This window comes from Amblyraja radiata, chromosome 2 (genome assembly GCF_010909765.2).
Source record: "Amblyraja radiata isolate CabotCenter1 chromosome 2, sAmbRad1.1.pri, whole genome shotgun sequence".
Lineage (NCBI taxonomy): Eukaryota > Metazoa > Chordata > Chondrichthyes > Rajiformes > Rajidae > Amblyraja > Amblyraja radiata.
Genome location: NC_045957.1, coordinates 115,357,226 through 115,369,415, shown reverse-complemented (window position 1 = coordinate 115,369,415; position 12,190 = coordinate 115,357,226). Strand labels below are relative to the sequence as shown.

Genomic DNA, 12,190 nt, shown 5'->3' with positions numbered 1-12,190 from the left:
GGGCAGAACTTTGGAAGTGATTGCCCACCAGTCTAAAAAGCCGCTGTGTCTCCCTGTCCCTGGGATAGCAGGGGGCGACCAAACAGCACAATACCCCCCTCCCCCTCCAACTCCAGAGGAATCCGCTCCCCGATGGGCCGCTACCAAAGATCATAGAGGAGCTCCTCTATGATCTTTGGCCGCTACAGCGACAAGTGGCAGTTCGCCCACAGCCCGAGCTGCGCCCCCTCATCCGCCACCCCAAGAACAAGACGTACCTTGCACACCATCAGCTTCTGCCCCTCCGTGTTCCTCTGGAGTTGGAGCGGGGCTGGGCTGGAGTTGCTGCTGGCTGTGGGTCTCTGGGATCTCCGTGCTTGCAGTGGGCCTGGGGGTCGGTGGGCGGCGGTGGGAGCTGTGGACCTACGGACCTACCTCCGTGGAGCTAGCCAGCTTCGGAGCGTGGAGAGTTGCGGGGGCGAGCTGCTGCGACCCGACTCCGGTGGATGGTGACACCGGGAGCTCGCGGGTCTCCGGTGGGAGACTGCTTTGCGGGGCACCGGCAGCGGCGACTTCTCCCGCCCGAATTACGGGGTTGAGAGCAAACATCATAGAGGTTGAGAGTGACCTGGAGGGGGGCCTTACAACGCCCGGCGCGGCTGTAAATTGCCGCGGACTTGCTAGCGCCCGCCGGGGGCTCCAACATCAAGACCGGGGCAGGGCCCTACATCTCCCGGCGTGGCTTTGAGTGGCCGCTCCCCGATGGGCCCCTACGACGCCCCGAGCTGCGCCCCGTCATCCGCAACCCAGGTTCCTCTGTAGTTGGAGTGGGGCTGGGCTGGGCTGCTGTTGGCTGTGGGTCTCTGGGATCTCCGTGCTTGCGGTGGGCCTGGTGGTCGGTGTCCAATTGGTCCTGGCACGGTCCTGCTGCAATCGCCGACGTGAAGACAGTGCAAAGCCCCCGCGCCGGTGCAATGGGCGGGGAGCTGGAGAGGAGAGGGAAGGGGTCACACACATGGCCGGGAAGCAGAGGGGTGTAGGTGGGGTGATACTGAAGCGAGCGACAATCTGCTGCTGCCTGCCCCGCTGAGTTAAAAAGTTCCCACGCAAGACTCACGAAACACTGTATATCGTGAGTCTACCGTGGGAACATTTTAATTCTGCGGGCAGGCAGCAGCATATTGTCAATTATTAACCCTCCCGCGCAATATACCCTCATCTTCTCTTTTATGAATGGGGATTTAGTTCCCCTTTCTTCGAGGACCGACCGGAGGTTCCGCTGTCACCTCTGCGGGCCGCCCTCGGTGAACGTTTTCAAGGACCTTTCTTCAAGGACCGAAAAAATGGCCGCTATTCGGAGGTTTTCGTTATTTGGATCTTCGGATAAAAGGTTGTGCACCTGTATGGGAAAATCATTCTCAGTTTTGAAGATATCTAATAACACCTTATTATGGGTGCTCACATGTCCTACCATGGCTGTAATTTCTGGAAGATAATAAATCTGCTGATCCAGTTGGGGTTCCCGGCCGTGCCCTTTGACTAGCTGGCAGGAGTATTTACTAACATCTTTAACCTCGTCCTACTCCATTCTGATGTTTCCACCTGCCTCAAGAAGACCACTGCCATCCCCGTGCTAAAGAAGAGCAAGTGCATGCGACCTTAATAACTACTGTCATAATGGTCCTGACATCCACCACCTTCGAGAAGCAGCTCCTAATGAACCTCAACTCCAGCCTCCCAGGCACCCTTTATCCACTGTAATTCGCTTACCTTTGTAACAGGTCCATGGCAAATGCTGTCTCCCTGGCCTTGCACTCATTGCTGGGAGATCTCATTAACAAGGACATCTATTTATTGACTACAACTTTGCCTTCAACACCATAATTCCGACCTAGCTCGTCTCCAGATCTCTTCTCCAACTGGATCCTTGAATTCCTGACCTATAGTCCACATCCTCCGCGATAACTGAATACCAGTAGGCTGCAAGTATGTGTTTCCAGTCTCTTACAATACTCCCTATGCACTGATGAGTGCAGCCAATTTTGCTCTAACTCTGTTCACAAGTTTGAAAATGACACCACTGTAATGGGCCAGATTTCAAACAATGGCAAGACTGAGTACTAGATTAGGGGTCAAGACATGAAACTCTCCCTCAATCAGTGGTGTTAAACTCCAGGTTCCTGGACATAAAAATCAGCAACAATTTGTTCTGGTCCAACCACATTGATGCCACGACCTCTGCTTCCTCAGAAGACAAAGGAAATTCCAATTTACCAATTTCTACAGATGCACTGTAGAAAACAGTCCATCGGGTTGCGTCAACTTGGTTTAGCAACTGCTTTGCCCTAGACCTCAAGAAATTGCAGAGTTGTGGATACAGGATGCAGCCCAGTCCCATCATGCAAACCAGCCGCCCCCCTTCTTGTTATTGACTCACTATGCTCCTGTGTGGAAAGCAGCTAACACAGTCAAGGACCACTCACACCCTGGTCACTCCCTCTTCTCCCATCTGCCGTTGGGCAGCAGATATAAAAGCGTGAAAGCATGTACACCGGATTCAGGAACAACTTTTTCCCCAGCTGTTATTACTGAATGGACATCTCATAACCTAAGGGCGTAGACTGATCTTCCAACCTACCTTGTTGCATCCCTTGCATTCTTCTCTCTGCACTTTCTCTGCGGCTACAACACTACATTTTGCACTCTGTTCATTTTTCTCTTTGCACTACCTGTTTTACTTGTGTGTGGCTTGGTTAGTATTTGTGTATGGTATGATTTGTAGACATACTATCTGGCAGCATCTGATGTTGACCCGGTTGAGAGCTGACCTGAAATGTCACCTATCCATGTTCTCCAGAGATGCTGCCTGACCCATTGAGTTACTCCAGCACTTTGTGTATTTTTTACGGTATAATTTGACTGGATAGCATCCAAAATAATGTTTTTCACTTGGTACACAAGACAATAATAAACCAATACCAATAACGTTCTTTTGATGGTCCAATACCTTTTTGTGCTCAATTGCTTAATAATGCAAGTTCTAAATTTGAATATTGGGAAATATGTATAATGAATATCTTAAAATGAAATGGTTATTATCTTTTGAACTTCAAATAATGGATGTTTGTTGCCCCATTGTGTGTTTCATGAAAGCTGATCTATATTATAGACAAATGAACTTTCAGATTTTTTTTCTATCTTATAATTTTTCAGCGAGTGGGTGAAGTTGAAGATAACAAGTGGTACTCAATGCTAATTGTGCCTCCACTACTGAAGGACAGCCCAGCTGCCCCCTTTCTTGGTGCCTACTATCCGGACTGTGTGGGCATGAGTCCCTCCTGTGTCAACACTAACCGTTTCCACAATGAGTACTCCAGTATGAAGATGAATTCATCAGAGCTGAGCAAAACCATTCAGTCATCAGGTGAGATGTTAATTAAACTAGCTACTGAAATTAACATGTCAACCCAACAATTCTCCTTTGATATTGGCTTTGTGTCAATCATATCAGATTAGATTCTGAAGCAGTATTTGAAAATGGGGATATTTAAGATAAATAGAACTTTATTTTGTAAATAGAACCATCACTTTTGTAAATTTTTCCTTCATCAAAGTCAAGTCAAGTCACTTTTATTTCTATAGCACATTTAAAAAACAACTCTCGTTGACCAAAGTGCTTTACATTGGTGCAGGTACTAACGTTGTACAAACAGTGGTTCATAGATTAAGTACATACATAAATACATACATACAGCCCTCAGAGGACTTCAAGAAAGGCTTCAGAGTAAAAATAAGTTTTAAGTCTCGACTTAAAAGAGTCGATGGAGGGGGCAGTTCTGATGGGAAGAGGGATGCTGTTCCACAGTCTAGGAGCTGCAACGGCAAAAGTGCGGTCGCCCCTGAGCTTATGCCTAGACCGCGGGATGGTCAGTAACCCCAAGTCGGCCGATCTGAGGAACCTGGAGGTGGTGTGGTGGGTAAGCAGATTTTTGCTGTAGGTGGGGGCAAGCCCTTGTAAACATAAAGAAGGAGCTTGAAATTTATTTGGAACCGCACAGGGAGCCAGTGGAGAGAGGCCAGGATCGGGGTGATGTGGTCCCTTTTTTGGGTGCCCGTCAGGAGTCTCACTGCGACGTTTTGGACCAGTTGCAGGAGGGACAGGGAAGATTAGCTGATGCCAGTGTAAAGGGAGTTGCAGTAATCGAGGTGGGAGGAGATGAATGTGTGGATGATCTTTTTGAGATTGGATGATCTATTTCAGATATCCACAGATACTGTGTGTAAATATTCTATGAATATTCCTCACCCCAAATGCACAGGTAATTTTCATTAAACTTTCTACAAATAAATTGTCTTGTAATTATAGCCCGTTCAATACAATTGCCAATTTACTTCTCACACCATAACCCAAAGGTGGAGTCCTCTTCCTTGTGAATCATGCTGGAGTGTTTCAAACGGTCAAATGTTACTTTTCACCTCCTCTAATTGATTTTTCTTTTTGGAATTTTATTCCTTCCACATCTGATTCGCCCTCTGCCCAAAATTGTTTGCCTTTTCAGTTGTTCCTCTCCTTCAGTATAAATCTTTAAATTATGTTGATGGTTTGTTTCTCCCAGATGGTCCGAGATGTTTTGATGACCTCATTACACAGCCATCAGTTTGGAAGTGAAGCAAATTTGTGGACCAAATATTTTAAATCCAGATCTTTCACAAGTAGATTCAACTAACTGAGTGTGCGGTTCTAAATGTTTTCAGTTATGAACAGCTGATGTCATTCAAACTATTGTGCTATATTTTCTCTTGGGGAGGTGGAAGGGGGATTGAATTTTGTTCCAGGTTTTAAGAAGGCTAGTACTTCTTCATGCTGTGTTTTGGATTCCATGATAACTGAAAGCACAAAGATAAAGAAGAATTGAGAGGCAGAGAGAATGGAAAGGTGTTTTGGAGATGTAAATTGCAACCCAGCAATAAATTGGAAATAAAGACAGAGCATGAGAGTATTTTGTAGCATTGAAATTTTTGAAAATGTTCAGTTTAGTTTAGAGATACAGATGCTCTCCAATTTACGATGCTTCGACTTACGATATTTCAACTTTATGATGGTAGAAACGCTGGGCAACGGTAGCGAGCCGCAGCTCACGTCCGGTCACGTGATCAAATTGTATTAAATGCATTTCCGACTTACGATATTTTCGATATGCCAGGGGTTTATCGTAAAGTAACCCCATCATAGGTCGAAGAGCAACTGTAAAGCGTGGAAACAGGCCCTTCGGCCCACCGAGTCCGCACCAACCAGCGATCCCCACACATTAACACGACACACTAGGGACAATTTTCAATTTACACCAAGCCAATTAACCAACAAACCTGTACATCCTGGGAGAAACCCATGCGGGTCACGGGGAGAACGTACAAACTCCGTACAGACAAGCACCTGTAGCGAGGATCGAACCCAGGTCTCTGATGCTGTAAGGCAGTAGCTTTACTGCTATGCCATTGTACCGCCCCGTAGTTAAGAGACGAAATAGTTAAAAGATTGATTAATGCAAGAAAGACTTACCTGGGACCAGTTAACACATATAAGAATTTGGGTATGTGTGATCCTATTGAAAACCAACAGATTTCATATATATCTTTGTTTGTTTTGTATGTTTGTTTTGTTTTAATCTAATGTTCTTATTAGGATGCATTGCAACCATTGAATAATGATACACAATGCTGAGGTGGTTAAGTAAACCTGAATTTAATTATGCAGCTTTTGGTAATTTTGAATCCTATTCAAAGTTTTAGCACCATTTTGAAGTGCTTGTTGCCCGATTCATGACCAGTGTAGAGAAAACGTATACCTGATCAATAACTTTGAATTTTCTGTGTTCGGTTGCAGGAATGAGTCCTTATTTTCAACCTTTCTATCAACCCAATGAGTGTGGAAAGGCCCTTTGTGTCAGACCAGATGTGATGGAACTGGATGAGTTGTACGAGTTCCCTGAATATTCCCGGGATCCTACAATGTACTTGGCATTACGGAATCTAATTCTGGCTCTTTGGAACATTAATTGCACAGTAAGCCTTGTGTGGATAATGTTGTTAGATTTCTCGGCACCCATTCCACCCTTCCTTTTATCTTCCATTTAGTTCCACATTTCCCTCAAAATTCCTTCAATTGTATCTACTGAGTGACCACAGCTATCCTCTTGTTGGCTTTCCACATATTACCCCAGGCCAATGTGAAGGCGGCACTGGACAGTCTACTCGATCGTTAATCCTCTTGAGCCAACATACCCTGATGCACTATTTATCATTGTCATTGATTTCAATCAGGCAAACCTCAGGAGCATACTCCCCAAATAACAACAGCATGTCTCCTGCCCCATGTGGGATGTTAACATTCTAGACCACTGCTACACCACCATCAAGTCATAGAATTATAGTCAGAGAGTTATACAGTGTGCAAACAGGCTCCTCGGCCCAATTTGCCCATGCTGACCAACATGCCCCATCTATACTCGTCCCACCTGCCTGTGTTTTGCCCTTGATCCTCTAAAGCTATCCTATCCATGCACTTGTTCAAGTTCAAATTTATTGTCACTTAACCAATTAAGGTACAGCAAAATTTGAGTTACCATACAGCCATACTAAGTGAAAAGAACACAATAGACAATAGGTGCAGGAGTAGGCCATTCGGCCCTTCGAGCCAGCACCACCATTCAATGTGATCATGGCTGATCATCCCTAATCAGTAACCCGTTCCTGCCTTCTCCCCATATCCCCTAACTCCGCTATCTTAATACACACATGAAATTTAACATAAACATCCACCACAGTGGAATTAACATTCCTCACTGTCATGGAAGGCAATACATTTTAGTAATCTTCCTCCTTTGTTCAAATGTTTTTTAAACATTGTGATATTACCTGCTTCACCTCCCTTCTCTGGCAGCTTGTTCCATATACCTACCACCTCTGTGTAAAAAACAAAAGTTGCCCCTCAGGTTCCTATTAAATCTTTCTCCCCTCACCTTAAATCTATGTTCTTAATTCCCCTACTCTAGCTTAAAAAGCCTGATGAAGGCCAATGTGCTGAAAGCCATCTTGACCACCCTGTCTACGTGTGATGCCACTTTCAAGGAACCATATACCTGCACTTCTATATCCCTCTGCTCCACAACACTCCCCAGAGCCCTGCCATTCATTGTGTAAGTCCTGCCCTGGTTGGATCTCCCAAAATGTAACACCTCACACTTTTCTGTGTGAACCATTCAAGATTGTGCTGCAATGTTTGACAACCCAACTACACTATCTACCACAGCACCCACTTCACTTTCATCTACAAACTTACTTATCATGCCTTGTATGTTCTCATCCAAATCATTGATATAGATGACAACCAGCAATGGGCCCAGCATTGAACCCTGAGGCACACCACTGAGAGAGCTGTTATGAAATAATGTCATCAATGGATGAAATAATTTATTCTTATTTACTACTTAATCTTGCTGCAACATATTTCCTACCCTTTATATTTCATTTGCAGGAAGTTCTCACTCCTCAAAAATGTGCAAACCACATAGTAGTCCGAGGACTTGTTCGTATTCGATGTGTGATAGAAGTGGAGAAGATCTTGTATTTTGTTACAAGAAAGGGCTTAGTTAACACTGGAGTGTTGACTGTCAATCCTGACTGCCCTCTTCTGCCCAGCTGTTACCATAAGGTTGGACTGTTCATGTACTTTGCATGGACTTCATATAGTTTTTTTTTCCGTTTTTTTTTTTTTTTTTTCTCCTTTTTAAATTTTTTTTTATTTGTTTATTTTATTAGAAGTTAATACAGTACAAAACAGTACAGTGGAACCTAATTTTAGGTGCCAACTATGTCATACCGTAATCCATTCTATGTACATGACTTCATATAGTTTTTAAACATAACATTAGGGATTATACATAGATGTTGAATTCTAAGTTGGTGCAGAATTTTTAACTGATTAATCCTGAGGCTTCAAATATCATTAAAAAAATTACTTGTTCATTTCTGGCTGATATGCTTGAAAATGCTGCTATTGCACTGAGAATATGTAGTTCAAGTTGATTGTTTGGTTATTAAAAATAAAAAATAATTGGCAGCGATTTATTAATTAAGATGTATTATATTTTCTTTTCTCCAGAAAAATGTTATTGTTATTGGTGCTGGTGCCGCAGGCTTAGCAGCTGCTCGACAGCTGCGGAATTTTGGAATTAAAGTAAGGCAGCTTTTTAAGGTTTCAATTTATTGATGATCATAAATGTATTTTGTTTCACGAGCCGGCATGATCATATTTACAAAATTAGTTTAGAGATACGGCGCGGAAACACCCTTGTCTCTGCCAACCACCGATCCCCACATACAAACACTATCCGACACACACACACACAATGGACAATTTACCGTTATACCAAGCCAATTAACCTGCATACCTGTACGTCTTTGGAGTGTGGGAGGAAACCGGAGATCCCTGAGAAAACCCACGGGGTCAACGTACAAACTCAGTACAGCCAGCACCCATAGTCAGGATCGAACCCGGGTCTTTGGCGATGTAAGGCAGCAACTCTACTGCTGAATCATATTAATTAAACCAGGTTGTGCTGGTATTAATTAAACCGGGAAATAAAAATAAATCTTGCAGTTGCCTGCTTCGGTGGTCCAGTCTAATTTTCTACAATGACTGAAGCCCCTTTATCTCTGAAACCTTCACTAGCTATGTACCACTCTGCCATTTGTAATTCTTCAGTTCTTGCATGTTGACCATTCCCAAATTCAATTGTTGCACCTTTAGGACCACATTCACCTTTTAAGGTCTCAAGCTTCAGAATTGCATCCTTTAAACTACCCACCTCTATTTTATCTCTTCTTTCAACTACTTTTAAAGCATCAAGTCTTGCATTTGCACCTTCTAGTGTGGCCCCTTGAAACTATTGATTCTAGCTGAAATGCAGCTGGTTTAATTTTGAGTGTGGATGAACATGCTGGGACCAACGGCAGTCATAAGTGACAACATTTACCTCTTCAAGAACGTAAGCACCATATAGCAAACCTAATTAAGTAGTCCCACTATCATTACATTGAGTTTGTTTTATTAGTTTAGTTTATTGTCATGTATACTGAGGTACAATGAAAAGCTTTTTTGTTGCTTGCTATCCAGTCAGTGAAAAGATTACAATCAAGCTGTCCACTATGTACAGATACAGGATAAACGGAATAATGTTTAATGCAAGATAAAGTCCAGTAAAGACTGATAAATAATTAAAATATCATTAAAGTTCCAAGGGCACACTCAGTCATGCATTATTTAGGACACTACCCTCACATTACAAATTGGAAACTCTTTCACTGTTTCAAAGACCAGACTCAAATGTTTGGTCCCATCTTCATCTAGATTTCTTGCAGTAGGAATCAAATGTAGGTACTTTGTGAAGACCCATAATTGCAGAAGCCTGTCCTCAGCCAGTTTAATTCACACATGAAATACCTGAGAGCATTGGATCCAGTAAAAGCCAAGGGACCACACAATTAAAACGTGGCTATAGTGTTGTGAACAGATGCTTCAAGGCAAGCATGATGGTCTCTGACATTATTGATGTTAAGAATATTCTTGGATCATCCTTATGTTATAGCTTAATTGTCCATCGCTATTTATGCCTGCTACAGCCTGATGTAGAGCTTTGATATAATTGTGTGCGATCATTCAGTTATATCTTTTGCGTGTCCTTTTGGTATTTAACATACCTTGTCTATTTTTTTTTAAGCATGCTTATTTTTTAAGCATGTCAAGAGTTTCTGATTGAAACAATCAATAGGAACCTAAACTTAACTTTCTTCTGCAACCTAGGAACATCTTTGTTCATATCTTGCTGGGACTAGTGAGGGACAACTGCTAGTGGTGGGTTCAAACCCAGAACTTTGAGGGTTCAAACACCGAAACTTTGTTGGTTTTTGTGGCTTTGTGACACATCGCTTCATTCATCTGAAGTATCGGGAACTATTCTCTTGGTAAAAATGTATACTTTGCACCACCTTTTCAAAATATGTGTCTTGTATTAAAGAATACCTCAGGTGGTGGTTAGGCTGCTATCTTTGCTGTGTTTCTGAGGCTGGACATTGAATCTAAAATCTCTTTAATCATGGTTTTTAACTTTCTTTTTTAACACATAGCCTTGGAAATGTTGCAAAGATGTCAGCCTTGATTAGGAAGCCAGTCATGTGGTGAGTTGTTAAAAGAAATCTCATTGTCAATTTGAATAAATATTTGGGAGAGAATATTTTAACAAGTTATCCCTTTTAATAATTGATTTAGTAGAGGTACTTTTCTCTTTCCTGAAATATTGCTTGGTGATTGGGTATTAAAATCTGAATCAGACTACCTAACATATGATACATGATATATATTAATAATCATTTAATTTTGACCAATTTTTCCTCAGTCCCTTTCTTGTTGCTCAGTTGAGTCGGTCGGTAGCCAACTAATGATTAACACTGTGGACGGCTTGATTGTAGTCGTGTATAGTCTTTCAGCTGACTGGATAGCATACAACACAAAGCTTTTTACTGTTCCTCAGTAAACTAAACTAGAGCTAAGAGGTCTTGAGTGTAGTTTGAGACTTATGACCACCAGTATTTGAAAAGTTGAAATATTAAGTGGTGGGCGATCCTTAGTTTCTTTGTGTTTCCTTTCCTCTTTTCACTTCAGGTGATGGTGCTGGAAGCCAGAGATCGGATTGGAGGACGTGTGTGGGATGACTATTCTCTTGGTGTGACAGTGGGAAAAGGAGCACAAATTGTTAATGGCTGCATTAACAATCCCATAGCACTAATGTGTGAGCAAGTGGGTTTCTATCTCATAGCAGTAATATTGAGGCTACATTGTTCATTATGTTTGAATTGCATAAAATTAAAAATAATTAAGAATTTTATATTATAATAAGACTTCACTTAAGTCATTGTAAACACTGACATGGTGAAATTATCAGAATTGACTATTATTGTAAACATATAAAGTTCTTAATTTATTTTACCAATAACCTTTCCCTTCATTTTATTGGCTCTATTAGTATGTTTGTTTGTACTTTATCTATTTTGATATGTGTTTTAGTTTACCAGCAACCTTTTAATAATTTTTGACATTACATTTTCCATCGCCACCTCATTTCCAAACAAAAAGCAAATGTGTGCTAATTTAGGATAATTTTAGGACTAATAAACTAATTTTGACAGTAAACAAGAGACATTCTTATTTCTTAACACCAATTGAAGATTCCTATTAGGTTGTGGGTGTTGAAAAAATTATTATGGTAAAGTTCGATCCGGCGACCACATATGAATTGGTCTGCATATTATACTGTGGACCAGTCCCTCCCAGACCATAATCATCATGTTGACCATTTTGTGGATGCAATATAGGTTTAATTAATTATTGTCTTTCTCCTACATTCTACTGTTCTCTCCCATGCCTCCCCTACTTCCCCAATCTCCATCGGTTTCCATATCATCCTGCAGTAATCCATGAACAGAGGAAAAAAGTGTCTACAAACATTGAAATAACAATGAATTACATTAGTACATAAACACTTAAAATATATTCTATGCTGTCATATTGTTATAAGTGACTGTAACAATGTTTTTCATATGAGCAGACATTTTAATTGTTATAGCACAAAGTAAATCTATTCTGTATAGGCATTGCTCAACTTGTTTGCAATGATTTTGATGCAGCTCGGAAACAAAATGCACAAACTGGGGGACAGATGTGACCTAATAGAAGAAGGTGGAAGGGTGGTTGATCCCACCATTGACAAGTCCATTGACTTTCATTTCAATGCCATGCTGGATGTGGTGGCAGATTGGAGGAAGGACAAGAAGCAATTTCAAGATGTTCCTCTTGGAGGTGGGTTACATAGTTTAGGATTTCCTTAAATTTAGTTTGCATTCTTAGATTATTGATATTGGAATTTGGAAGATTATTGATATTGGAATTTGGAAGAACCAACAAAAGGAAAAGGAAGCATGTTATTGTGCTATTTGCTTTGAAGTATTCGATAAACTATTTTATATGATCACAGTAAATTTGACGGATTTTATTTTATTGTACAAGATGATAAATGGAGAAACCCCAAAAATAATAATTACAAGAATCCATGTACAGAATATTGGTTGTATTCATAACATAACATATAACATCAGA

General features: G+C 41.5%; 1 protein-coding gene across 4 annotated transcripts in view; it reads left to right on the top strand.

Moving 5' to 3' along the window:
• Positions 1–12,190, top strand: part of kdm1b (lysine demethylase 1B) — a 72,792-nt gene that overhangs the window by 35,108 nt on the left and 25,494 nt on the right. For all 4 annotated transcript variants that reach the window (XM_033013755.1, XM_033013738.1, XM_033013764.1 and 1 more), the window contains exons 8-13: positions 3,193–3,403; positions 5,864–6,042; positions 7,514–7,690; positions 8,141–8,215; positions 10,700–10,834; positions 11,722–11,893. In XM_033013755.1, coding sequence (XP_032869646.1) covers positions 3,193–3,403; positions 5,864–6,042; positions 7,514–7,690; positions 8,141–8,215; positions 10,700–10,834; positions 11,722–11,893 — 949 coding nt within the window. The remainder of the gene's footprint in view (positions 1–3,192; positions 3,404–5,863; positions 6,043–7,513; positions 7,691–8,140; positions 8,216–10,699; positions 10,835–11,721; positions 11,894–12,190) is intronic.